The 13,608-nt window shown below is 43.4% G+C and overlaps 1 protein-coding gene across 2 annotated transcripts; it reads left to right on the plus strand.

Moving 5' to 3' along the window:
- The first annotated feature begins 3,068 nt into the window (after positions 1–3,068).
- Positions 3,069–12,050, plus strand: COQ3 (coenzyme Q3, methyltransferase). Of its 2 annotated transcripts, none has more exons than XM_069851143.1 (7): positions 3,069–3,142; positions 5,022–5,145; positions 5,540–5,698; positions 5,859–5,958; positions 7,571–7,813; positions 8,981–9,140; positions 11,005–12,050. In XM_069851143.1, exons 1-7 carry the CDS (start codon positions 3,076–3,078, stop codon positions 11,199–11,201), a joined length of 1,050 nt encoding a protein of 349 aa, XP_069707244.1. In that variant the 5' UTR covers positions 3,069–3,075; the 3' UTR covers positions 11,202–12,050. The 2 variants fall into 2 exon arrangements, with proteins under 2 accessions (XP_069707244.1, XP_069707245.1); XM_069851144.1 differs by having other exon boundaries at positions 3,070–3,142; positions 5,052–5,145.
- The last annotated feature ends 1,558 nt before the right edge of the window (positions 12,051–13,608 follow it).

Raw genomic sequence — 13,608 nt, forward strand, 5'->3', positions numbered from 1 at the left:
AGACGTAAACTGCTTCAGTGCAAAGGTTCACATTTTACTGCACATTTATTAAGCAAGCTAATGACTGGTGAACACATGCATGTTTATCAAAACAGTGTTACAGATAAATAGTTAATCAGTTATAAACAACATACACCCACAATTAAGTCTTTTCACGTAGAGTAGGCAGTCATACCTCTTGGCAAAATAAGGCATAATTTGCAACACTATTACTTGTGTTGATATGGATATAAACAGTGATTTATTGATCCAATCTCGGTACACTTGGCTCTTGGTAACAAGTGAGGATATTTTTTTTCTAAAGTTGGTAGCGTAACAGTTCAGATGTCTTAGAAGGCTGTCTTCTGAGAGATAGAAGGATGCTGGAATTAAGTTTAAGAAAAGCTATTGAGGAATACAGTTTCCATGATGCGTTGAATTTGATTTTTAGTTCAGATTTTATATTCTCTGTCTAATAATAAAATACATTGTGTATGAAAAGCTTTATATACTCTGCCAACAACTGGAATTGTCACTTCCTGTAAATATGAAAATTATTTTTGACACAAATGCACTTATATGGGTAGTGACTGTATGCCAATAAAAGAGCATACGATATCTGTATTTAATCGTTTCAGAAATCTCACTGAATGGCATTCTCGGCACACCAGTAATTACAAATACGTCAGTACTACATCAGGCTCACATTTATTAGACTTATTTGTGCTTTAGTAACTCCCTTGTGAAGTTTAAAAGAACATCCAGTCTCCAATTTCATCCATTTGAAGTGAGCTTAAATTAGAACATGTGCAGATATATGCAAAAATGGGAATGTATCATTTTGGAAAAGTTTCAATGGGATTATTGCTCTATTCTTTGCAAGGCATACAATTTTAATGGTCATACAACAACATGACATTCAGAGGGGGTTCCCTGGAAAATCGTTTTTAATAAATAAGGGATGGTGTGGAATCAAGTGAATCAAGTGCAAATATTGTTTTGAAGGTGAATACAACAAAACCAGTGTGAGCAGGTGCCCCAAGGTACCCGTTACGCCACCGAAAGACAGGAATTGGCTGTGGCCATTGATAGGCCAGGATAGAGTAGCTGGGTAAAATATTCCAACAGAGATTGTGCAGCTACACACTTTTTGAAATATGGCATAATAACTGTCTTGGAAAAAACCCACCTGTTTGTGTCCTGGAGGCTTTGTTTTGTAGGAGAAGTGAGAGTCTGGGCTGCTGCCTTTAACTGTGGATTTCTTAAAGTCTGTGTTTAATAACAGAAAAAATGGAATGGCTACCTCTGGTTTAAAACCAGCATATCCCGTTAAGTAAAATACTTGCCAATGTGCATGTGTTTACTTGCTTGTTACTAAATTTAAAAAAAAATCATAAATATAAACCTAATTGGAAAGTATGGATTGACTTGCTTTCCCGATTTTGTGTTTGCTCTGCTAAATAAATGAAAAGTAATAAATTAATTTGCATAAGTGATATGCAGAAGCACACTTTGAAGGAAGGCTTAGTTTTGTGTCTTAAGGAGATTGTGTGTCTTAGCATAAAAGATTTTTTTGAGCTCTGTTTTTCCAGTAGCTCTGAGGTGCTATTAATGACTCTGAAGTCCACTGCACCGTGAGCTTTGCCAAATGGAGAGCAGGTGAGTAGGGAAGCAGTGCCAATACACACAGGGCAGGTATTTAATTGCAGCCGAGAAAGGTTTCTTGGAGATCTTTCAGTAGTGTAGTCCTTCTCTAGCTTTTTGGGTTTTTTTTTTTTGAATAAACCAAACTTTAACTACTAGATGAATTGTACTTACAGGAGACCTGTAAATGGTCAGATTTCCAGTAGCGAGCACTGTAGCGTAGCACCTCCAAGGTCCGTTCCTAAAACAGGGCGGCATTAGAGAGAGGAAAGAGTGGGTCCAGCTGCGGCTGGTTTGTGCTGCTTCCGCCATCGTGCCGCCCTTGGCTTCGTGCCGGCCGAGCCCGCGGATGCCGGTGTCCGCACGGCCGGGCAGGGAATGCGGGCACGGCCATCGTCTGCCTGGAGAGCGGGAGCGCTGCCAGCCCTGCCTCGCCCGGCTCTTCCCTGCCAGCCCTGCTTTCCTGGCTGATCCCTGCCAGCCCTGCTTTCCCTGTTGATCCCTGCCAGCCCTGCTTTCCCTGTTGATCCCTGTCTCTCTGCCGGCTCTGGTCTCCTCGGACATTCCCCGTGAGACCTGCAGCTCCATAACGTGTCAGAAATGGATCATTTCTTAGAGCTGGTTCAATTCTTTTCCATTCCAGGGTGTCGCACCGGTCACCTGCTGATTCTATGAGTCAAGCTGGGCGGCGCGGCTGCTCTTCAAGAGAGGGAACCCAGCAAGTGGTTCTCTTGCTTTAAGCGTGTTTTACCCCAGAGGGCCTTGCAGCTGGTGAACTTGGGGCACGTAGCGCTGAGCTAGAACCCTTTGGAATGACCGGGGTGGGAGGTGAGGGACGTTGCTCCCTGCCTCGCACCGGCCTGGGTGAGATGTGGCTCCCACTGGGGAAAAGTCACAGAATCACAGAATCACCAGGTTGGAAAGGACCCACCGGGTCATTGAGTCCAACCATTCCCATCAAACACTAAACCATGTCCCTCAGCACCTCGTCCACCCGTGCCTTAAACACCTCCAGGGAAGGTGACTCAACCCCCTCCCTGGGCAGCCTCTGCCAGTGCCCAATCACCCTTTCCGTGAAAAATATTTTCCTAATGTCCAGCCTGAATCTCCCCTGGAGGAGCTTGAGGCCATTCCCTCTCGTCCTGTCCCCTGTCACTTGGGAGAAGAGCCTAACTCCCTCCTCTCCACAACCTCCCTTCAGGTAGTTGTAGAGAGCAATGAGGCAACGGCCTTAAGGCGGGGAATTTGAAACGGAGAGGAGGAAAAAAAACAACACCTCCCCGGGCAGAGCCAGCACAGGCCACCGCGAGGCTGCGGCGCGCGCCCCTCCCCTCCCGCCGTCCCCCGCTCGCGGGGCGGGGCCGATCGCCGGGGGCCGCGTCACCAGCCGCGCGCCGGGACTGGACGGGGGGGGGGGGCGTGGCGCGCGCTGTGGCGGAGGCGCAGGCGGCGATGCTGTGGGGCGGCGGGGCGGCGCGCGCCCTCTCCCGCGGCCTCGCGCGCCGGCGGGCGGCGGGCGGTGAGCTGGAGCGGGGAAGGGGGCGGGGGGAGCGGCGGCCGCGCAGCCCGGAGGCCTGAAGGGTTTGGGCTGGAAGGGACCTTAAAGGTCATCCCGCTCCGAGCCCCCCGCCGCGGGCAGGGACACCTCCCGGCAGACCGGGCCCCCCGAGGACCCGCCCAACCCCGGTTTCTACCTAATGTCTAGTCTGAATCTGCCCCCCTCCAATTTGAAGCCCGTCCCCCTCATCCTGTCACCCCGGGCCCCTGTGAACAGCCCCTCCTCAGCTTTCCTGGAGCCCCTTCAGGAACTGGGAGGTCGCTGTAAGGTCTCCTCGGAGCCTTCTCTTCTCCCGGCTGAACAACCCCCGCTCCCTCAGCCCGGCCTCGCACGGGAGGTGCCCCAGACTTGTCACAGAATCGCAGAATCACGAGCTTGGAAAGGACCCACCGGATCATCGTGTCCAACCATTCCCATCAAACACTAAACCATGTCCCTCAGCACCTCGTCCACCCGTGCCTTAAACACCTCCAGGGAAGGTGACTCAACCCCCTCCCTGGGCAGCCTCTGCCAGTGCCCAATGACCCTTTCCATTAAATACTTTTCCCTGATGTCCAGCCTAAACCTCCCCTGGCGGAGCTTGAGGTCCCTCCTCTGGACCCGTTCCAACAGCTCCATAACCTTCTTATGTTGAGGATTCCGGAACTGGACACAATACTTCAAAACTCATCCCCAGGCCAGTCCTTGGGGAGGGCAGGCGGCACGGTGTGTGCCTGTGGTTTGGGGATTGTGGCGATGAGGCAGCAGCTGGATGGTGGGCGGCTGTGCCTTAGCCTAGCAAAGCTGAGCCGGACGTGCCAAAGCAGGCATGGAGAAGAGTTTTTTAGGATGGTGTCGATAAAAGAACTAGTTACTATTACAAAAAGTGGACTGTTTCGGATTAAAGCTAAAGTAGAGTTTCGTCTAAGTAATTGTATTTTTGAAATTTAGACAGAATATCCCTCCGATCACATATTTTCTTTCAAGCAGTGTTTTTTTTCCAGAAACTGTTAATTCGTTGAAGATGGTGATGTCTTGTGTGAAGTGTGATCTGTGCTGCATCTTCTGTAATCACCTGTGTTTGCAGCCTTTCCCCATCCCAAATGCAAGGTCAGGCAGAGCTGGAGCCAGTGCCACATCAGGAAGACTTAACTGTTGCAAAGTTGATAATAACATTAAAATTAGTCCTTGGAAAGTAATATAAGAGGCATAAGATTTCTGGGAAAATTTATACCCATGCATGTAAGTGGGAAATATATCCTGTCCCAGCTCTTGTCTGGCTGCACATGATTTTTGGAGATCACTCCCTCATGTTGCCCAGGCTTCATAAAGGATGCTCACTTCCTAAAACTCCAAAAGCAAGTCTTTATTTTTCAGCATTTTCAGTATCAGTTTCCTTGGGCTCGCTCTGCACTGTCTGTGAGGTTTTCTTGCTTTCTTACCAGCTGATATGGTACAAAATCAGTGTGCAGCTATATATTTCTTATTCCAGTATGTAATGAAATGGGAATCGGAGCCCGGTATTGATAACTCTGTGTGTGTACACACAACTTGTGGTCAGAGTAAACATTTTGGTGAAATTCTCACTAACTGAAGCATCTCAGCTATGTGAAAAATTCCTTTTCATTCAGACTCTGCAGAATGTCTTCATGCATAATTTGAGAAGTACTGGGGTGTAGAATTAGCAGATGCTGTGGTTTTAATCCCATGCAGTCCCCGAGTATGATAGTGAGCAAGCATGTAAAAATCTGCATGGTTAGTATTGTTTTAGAGCAGCATTGTTAAACTGGCTTTTTTTGCTATGAGCTCACATAAAACTGATGATGCATTCCATTCACTCACCTTTATTTTATTTATGCAGATGACCATGCTGATCTGTCTTTTCAGACAGGCTTGAGAGGTACTGCTCAAAACAACAGCTGGAAAATACAGCTGAAATCCAGTAGTACCCTGCCTGTCCCCCTGACTGAAACAAAAAGCAGGATGTAAGTATTGTGTCTAAAATAATCCTGTATAACAAGGACTGTCATTTTCTACAAGGATTTAATGTTACTTTGTGACAGTGTCACATAAAGCCATTTTTAAATCTCACAAATATTTAACTGTTTGATGTGGGCTGGGTTTTTTTTTCCATTTCATTTGGTTTTAGTAATTACTAACTTAAAAATAACAGGTGTGCAGCTACCCATTTTGGAAGATATATTATACAACTGGTGCATAATATCTCTTTGGTTTTAATCAAGTATAACTGGAATCTCTAAGGGAACACAAGTTTTGGGTGTTTTTGTTTCTTTTTCTGGTACAGAATTTGTTTTTCCCATATTTCAACTGACATGAAGTACCATATTAGTTCCATGACATTCAGGTTTTATTATTTAGGCTCACCATGAAGAGACTTGGAAACTTCAGCACTTCACACTCATCAGTGGATTCAAAGGAAATGAAAAAATTCCAGCTCCTTGCACATAAGTGGTGGGATGAAGAAGGAGAATATTCAGCCCTTCATTCTATGAATGATATTAGAGTGCCATTTATTAGGTATGTTTTGAAGACAGACGTTTTGTTTAATATATACAACTTCTGCATAGCCTCAGAAAACTTTGTGAAAGAAAACCAATTACCAGTACTTAAGATAGGATTGCATCTACTAGACCACCTAGACCACCATTTGCTCTTAATCACATCCCTTTTCTTTCAGAGATGCTCTGTTGAACATGAGTAGAAATCATTATCTGGGAAACCCGCTTTCTGGAATCAAGATTCTCGATGTTGGCTGTGGCGGTGGACTGCTGAGTGAGGTAAGAAACAGTGTGCTCCTGCTTCTTTTGGTGAAAAGCATAGCAAGTTTTTTTAGTTGTTTTACTATTACACTGTTTAATTTCTAATCGTCCCAGTTGGGGCTTTTCTCTTCTATGATATATCAGTTACCAAATTTTGTGGAGCACAGTGCATTCTACAAACCTCTCAGAGTATTTGTTTAGTGTAGTGGTCGTGGTGGTTAACAGAAAAGGAGGGAATTGGTCATGAGAAACTGTAAAATCCTGGAGTTCATCAGAAAAATAAGATTTCAAACACAGTAAAGAAAAGGAGCTAGGGGAAGGATGATACAAAAATTCTTCTAGTATTCCTCTGGGCAGTCACAGCATGACAAGAACAACTTTTTTTTCTCTCTGTCTTTCTCATTTTTTTTTTAGTTCAGAGCCTGGACAAGAATTCTTTAATCATGACAATCCTTGTTACCGAAGAAGTATCGTCTATTATAAACTTGTTCTTACGTGTTCATTTCTTTGAATTGCTTCTCTTCAGTTTTTTATATGGGGGTAGGGATTCTTGCTGTTGCTTTGATCTCATGGGAAAAGCATGGAGTAACGTCAGATACCTGAGACATACTTCCTCTTTGTCAGGAGGGATTCTCCTGGTACAGTGGCTGATTCTACTGCTGCTTCCTGAGGGATCTGCACAAACTTGGGACCAAGAATTAACTATTTGTGGTGGAGCCATTTGGCTGCACTGGCTCTGAACAGTGCTGTATCCTATCAGTAGACTAGGGATGGTTTGTGACTTTAGGATTATGGATCTGGCTGGCTTACTCTGGGAACTTCATCAGCGTCTGAAACTAGGTTTTATAAACGGACCTGAATCTTGTGTTTTCTTTTTTCTTTTTCTTTTTTTTTTTTTTGTCTCATTTTACTCTGAGCAAAGCCTTGTAGTTTGAGAGCCCACTCTCCACTTAGGCTGGCAAAACTGGTGTGCAGCATCACCTTCTGAGGCTGAACTACTGGTGAAATGCAGGTTGGAATAACATACTTGTGGTCATGTTCTACAGCCTGTTTCAGTTTCAAAAGAGGTGATGGCTGAGGTGTTAACCTGCGAGTAAAATAACACTAGAGAAACTTGAGTGACAGCCAAGCCTGATGCTATCCTAGTAAACATCAGTGTTTAGTTCTCAGCAGTGAGAAAGCCCAAGAGATAATCAGGTGTTAAGTAACCATTAAAAAGAAATGAGGATTTATCATTACAGTTGGATGTTGAAGAAAGTAATGACAGTAATTAAATACAGTATTTCTCCCTCCGCTTTGCTTTTGGATGGTGATAGTGGAGAAAATCTACATTTTGTGTGACAAAATGGATCCATAAGAATTTATTCTAAAAGACAATTTAAATGTTTACATTCCATTATATAATTTTATAAGAAACTATAAGAAAATTAACACCACCTTATTCAGATCTAAGAATTTTCTTGCTTTAGTAAGCATTTAAAATAAAACTGATGAATCGCGGCTTATTTACTGTTGTTTGACTTATTCTCTGATAGATTTTTCCTGAATCATGTGTGTTTGTTGCAAAGTTGCAGAAACCTTTAAGTAAAGTGTTTTCATGCAGACAATAAATTACACTCTGTGTTATTAGCCTCTAGCTAGATTGGGAGCTTCAGTTACTGGAATTGATCCTCTGGAGGACAACGTTAGAACAGCAGATCGGCACAAGTCATTTGATCCGGTCCTGGACAAGAGAATACAGTACAAGTCCTGTTCGCTGGAGGAGATTGTGGAAGAGTCTATGGAAACCTTTGATGTAATTGTAGCTTCTGAAGTAGTGGAGCATGTGGCTGACCTTGAAATGTTTATCAACTGTTGCTCTCAGGTGTTAAAGGTAAGAGAGTTTTTGCTTTCATTATTGGGAATATTTATTCTCTTTTATTATTAAGGCTTTCATTAGAAGGCTTCTGAAAACTTCTAAATCTGCATTCATTCCTTTTTCCTTGAAGTGCTTGAGGTCTGAATTGTACTCCAGAGCTGCCTTCCATTCTCCTCCATGGTGCAAGTCTATCTTCCCGACTTCAGTAACTAAAGAGTAATTTTATTTCCCCAGCCCTGCCTTAGAAAAGTATTAATGTCATCACTCAGCACTGAAATGTTGCTTTGCATTGAGCCCTTAAGAAATCTGGTTGCATCTGATTTCACCTAGTGAGAGGAAACACGGCCCTGCTGCTGTTGATGGATGGCTATGGCTTATACTGCATTGAAACTCACTGTAGTGTTTTTTCTGACTCAAAAAATTTTATTCCAGCTCTAGTATCGCATCAGATGTGCTCCTGGATTGCTTTTAAAGCAGTCATAGTTATGCTTAGAGGTAGTTAGCTATTGGTTTACTCCTTTTGATATTATTTCATTTGCAAAGAAAGATAGTAGGCCCAGTACACAAGCAGCAGGTCTCTTTAATCTCTTGATTTATTATTCTGATCATCAGAGGGAATATAGATTATTTGAGTAGAAACCTTAACTAATTTTCAGCCTGTTTGCAACATAGAAATTATCCTTTATTTCTACTAAACAGTCTCTTAGGTACTTAAAATTCATTTACGTCTTTCTTTTTTGACCCTGTAATCGTTAAAAAAGTATGGCATCAACCTCAAAAATTAAGGAGTACTGCACATTTTACTTTAAGTTAAAAAAATGTTTCTTTTTACAGCAGGTATCATATATACCTTAATAACTTTTATTTATTCATTTCCTGGACAATGTTGCATTTTGAGTGACTTTGTTAGATGTTTTTTGAGCACTGAAATTGTTTTCAGACAGTCTAAGACTGACTATGTTGGCTATTTGGGGACTACTGAGTCTTTCTGTTAGACCATTATATTCTTTGTTGTATTTAAACATATACTTGTAAATACCTGTCCTGGGATGAAATTAGTTCTTACTCTTGCAGCATGCAGCCTTGTAGATAGACAAGTCACATGTTTTAATGCAATTAAATTTACAATTTTTTTGAAAAAATAAATATTCTTCTAATTGGACATTTTAATCTTTTCATTAGCCTGAAGGTTCTTTATTCATTACTACAATCAATAAAACACAGTTGTCCTATATCCTGGGAATTGTGGTTGCAGAAAAAATATTAGGCATTGTACCAGAAGGAACACATGAGTGGGAGAAGTTTGTTCCTCCTGAAGAGCTGGAGCGCCTCCTGGAATCAAGTAAGTTCCAGGCCAGGTGATGGGAATGCAGAGAGATATCCAAATGCCCCCCTGTAGAAATGACCAGGGGATGAGCTTGGTGGGAGGGGAGTGCTAGCAGTAACACACAGACTATCCTGTGTGAGTTACCAGTCATATAATATGAGTATAATTGCTGGTTTAAATATACTGGATTTTGGATAATATAGCTAAACCTAATTAGAGTCCTTAGAATGCAGAGATTACTCAAACGAAATCACTGTTACAGCTGCCCTCCATTTGATAGTCTAACTAAAAATTCTGAGGTTTTCCATTCTGTTCCATCCTGGTGACAGAATGTGTGCTCTGAAATGATTAATGTGCTCTAGGTTGGGTTTGAGAAAATAACTGTGTTAACACTCCAGAGCTGCACTGGTGCCACTGCAGTGTTTGTCAACTTCCCCTTCAGAGAAGGCATTTTTATTTTTGGTTGCTGCTCCATGTTATGTTACTAAAAGATTTCTTAAAAAATGTGAAGATGAAACCTACCACAAATTCAGTTCTTGAGAGACTGTACGATACTGATTTGAAAAAATAATTAAATTGCCTTGGTTTGATTGCTTTTAAAATAGACAGAGCATGGAACTGGGAAAAGTTCTGCCCATTGTCCTCCTTCCCTGCAGATGTTTAAAAACCCTCTCACCAAATATTTCACTTTGCTGTATTCACTCTAACAAAGCTGAAGTATGAGTTGAGCTGTTCTCTTGGCAAGGTCTTTTCCTGGCACTTCAAAGCGATGCCATAAGGAACATGACCAGTTTATATGCTGGTGGTTCTTTCTATTCTCCCTTCAAAAGGAGAAGCAGGTGCAGGGGAGTGATTTATTTTGGTAGGGTGTTTTGTTTTCTGCCTTCCCTCATGTATCCTGCTGGGATGCAGCAGAGCCATGCAGTGAACTGAGAGCTGCTCAGCAGGAAGTGCTAAATCGCTTCTTGCTTGCACTGAGCCCTTGATGGGCCCCTCACTACAAGAAAGACATTGAGGTGCTGGAGTGTGTCTAGAGCAGGGCAATGAAGCTGGTGAAGAACAAATCCTGTGAGGAGTGACTGAGGGAACTGGGGCTGTTTAGTCCGGAGAAAAGAGGCTGAGGGGAGACCTTAATTGCTCTCTACAGTTACCTGGAAGTAGGTTGCAGTGAGGTGGGCGTTGGTCTCTTCTCCCAAGTAACAAGCAATAGGATGAGAGGAAGTGGACTCAAGTTGTGCCAGAGGAGGTTTAGATTGTCTGTTATGAAATATTTCTTCACTGAAGGGGCTGTCAAGCATTGGAACAGGCTGCCCAGGGAAGTGGTGGGGTTGTCATCCCTGCAGGCATTTAAAAGATGTGTAGATAAGGCACTTGGAAACAAATTTCAGTGTTGGAGTCAGCAGTGTTAGGTTTACAGTTGGATTTGATGATCTTAAAGGTCTCTTCCAGCCTAAATATTCTGCAGTTCTTCTGCCTCTTACTTATATTTTCCATTCCTGAAGGGAATCTGCAGAATCTTTACAAAGATGTACTCAGATTTTATTTTTGAAGTGTGTGATGTCAATCTAAAGAATGTCTCCACTTACAGAAAGTGTTACCAGTCACCCAGTTACGGTGGTCTGGCACGCCGCTTTGCAGTGGCTCACTGTGTAGCACGCTGACAGTGTGTGACCTGGCATAGAGCGATTGCTGCTCCTGCTCAGGCCCCGCTGGCACCGGGGACACCTGTGCTTGTGGTGGCATCCGACAAAGGCCAGCGTGTGAAACAACGCTCCCCGGCTCGGAGGGAGCAGTGTGCTTCAGACTTACCGGGTTTGATGTTGCGGAGGCTTGCAGTATTTAAGAACATCAGTTGCTTTATGACTTCTTTCTTTTCTAGATGGCTTTTCAGTCAAGGCTGTGAATGGGATGCTGTATAATCCCCTGTCGGGATCGTGGAGCTGGATGGAAAGCACAAGCATTAACTATGCAATGCACGCTGTGAAATCAGGGGCTCGGGGACAGTCAAGCCCGACAGATGACCTGTCAGAGATGGAAAGCGAAAAGTGCTCAGCCACAGCTGGGACTGCTGTGTGACTGTCTGAGATACGCGATGATGGACGGCCACCAGGAACAGAAAGGAAGGTTTTATCCAAATGGACATAATAAAACCTTTTGTAACAACAAGCTTGCTGTTGGCATCAATAACATGTATGCTATTTTTGGCCAAATATTTTAGAGCAGTCTCAGAAAAAACAAGTGTCTGTTATCTCAGGAATCTTTTAAGATTGAAATGAGCAAAGCTTTTAAAGCATAAATATTTTTATAAGAAAGTAGTTTCAATTTGTTGGACAGGGAAAGGTAAATTAATCTGTTGGTAGCTTGGAGGAAGCTCTTACATGTGGTAGCATTTTCAGTCCTAGCAGGGAAACTCAGATCTCCATAGAATAATACCTTAAATGTAGAATGAATTAAAACCCACAATGATGTATGGTAAATAAAATACTTTAGTTACTCAACTGAGTTAAAATATATGAAACATTTAAAACACTTATTTCTATATTATGCCTTCTCCCCGAGAGCAGATTAAAAAAAAAAGCACCAAACCTTTTCTGTCAGGTTTCGTTCTTTCTACAGTTGTTGTGAGGTAACTGTGCAGACCAGAGTGCCTCAGCTGTCAGAAGTCTCTTCACCATGAAGGTACTTATGCCTATTGTTTCCACTTTCTCCCTCTGCCCAAACAAAGGGAAATAAAGCTGTAGGTAAAATTTTACTAAACAACCAGAGCTTAATGCTAAAAAAATGATCCATGATCAGTCTGTCCTAGAACTGAAGTGCCATACCTACTCAGTCCTAAAGTCCTAGTGCCAGATTAAGGAAATGTGTTGATCTACAATGAAATAGGAATTCCTAAATAAAATGTCGATGTGTGTGTCCATGGCTCTATCTCTTTTCTTCTCTCTCTCTTTTTTGTTCTTTCAGCTTGTGTACAGGCGGAGAGGTGGAGAGGTGGCCTGGCAGTGTTTGCAGCCCTTTTTTTTTTGTTCTCCTGCTGTAGGGGTTTGGTGGGCTAAATTATTGTTTTACGTATTTGCGTTCCTGCTGCTTTGCTGTAGCTGCACATTGCCTTACGATCCAAGTTTCATGATGGAACTGATGGTACCCAGAATAATAGTTAATTTATAATGGAAATATTAGTAATTCATAGGTATTGAGACTAAAAAGGATTATCTAGTGTGAATATTTGGGGCACAACAACCCTATGCAGTGCTACAGACTAGGAGAAGTCTGTCTAGAAAGCTGCCTGGAGGAGAGGGACCTGGGGGTGTTGGTTGACAACCGACTGAACATGAGCCAGCAGTGGCCCAGGTGGCCAAGAAGGCCAATGGCATCTTGGCTTGTATCAGAAATGGCGTGACCAGCAGGTCCAGGGAGGTTATCCTCCCTCTGTACTCGGCACTGGTGAGACTGCTCCTCGAATACTGTGTTCAGTTCTGGGTCCCTCACCACAAGAAGGATGTTGAGGCTCTGGAGCGAGTCCAGAGAAGAGCAACAAAGCTGGTGAGGGGACTGGAGAGCAGGTCTTATGCGGAGCGGCTGAGAGAGCTGGGGTTGTTTAGCCTGGAGAAGAGGAGGCTGAGGGGAGACCTCATTGCTCTCTACAACTGCCTGAAAGGAGGTTGTGGAGAGGAGGGAGCTGGCCTCTTCTCCCAAGTGACAGGGGACAGGACAAGAGGGAATGGCCTCAAGCTCCGCCAAGGGAGGTTTAGGCTGGACATTAGGAAAAAATTCTTCACAGAAAGGGTCATTGGGCACTGGCAGAGGCTGCCCAGGGAGGTGGTTGAATCACCTTCCCTGGAGGTGTTTAAGGCACGGGTGGACGAGGTGCTAAGGGGCATGGTTTAGTGTTTGATAGGAGTGATTGGACTCGATGATCCGGTGGGTCTCTTCCAACCTGGTTATTCTATGATTCTATGATATTTCCCTGAAAGTAAGTTCTGCTTTTTTTTCTTTGGGCTATAGCTTGGCTTTGAGAAGAAGATTCATCTTCACATGGAGTGATGGAGAAATCACTATGCTGATAAGTGAATTGTTGCAGAGGTTCATCAGTTGAAGTGGTCTAACTTTCCAATCCCAAGCAGCGATGTATTAACATCTCCGTTATTTAGGTTAAGGACCTCTTTATCAGTTGCAGTTTTGAGGCAAATCACTTCTTAATTTTCTCTTACATAAGTGGGCCAGGATTGTGTCTACAGCTATTACTGCTGCAGTGTAAGTTTCTGAGTTTGTATAAAATGTTTTGGTAAATGTCCTTGCTGAAGCATGACAGTGGATATGGATATGCAGCATTTTGGTGATGGTCTCACTAATGCTGTCTGCAGGAAGAACATCACAATACTCTTTCTGTCTGACATTCTTCTGCCTGGAGTCTCTGCTCTATTGGTCATGCACATGATGTGGCCGATAGCAGTCAGGAGTGGAGTGACTGTGACAGAGCAGTTAG

Source organism: Phaenicophaeus curvirostris, chromosome 2, assembly GCF_032191515.1.
Source record: "Phaenicophaeus curvirostris isolate KB17595 chromosome 2, BPBGC_Pcur_1.0, whole genome shotgun sequence".
In the NCBI taxonomy this organism is placed as follows: Eukaryota; Metazoa; Chordata; class Aves; order Cuculiformes; family Cuculidae; genus Phaenicophaeus; species Phaenicophaeus curvirostris.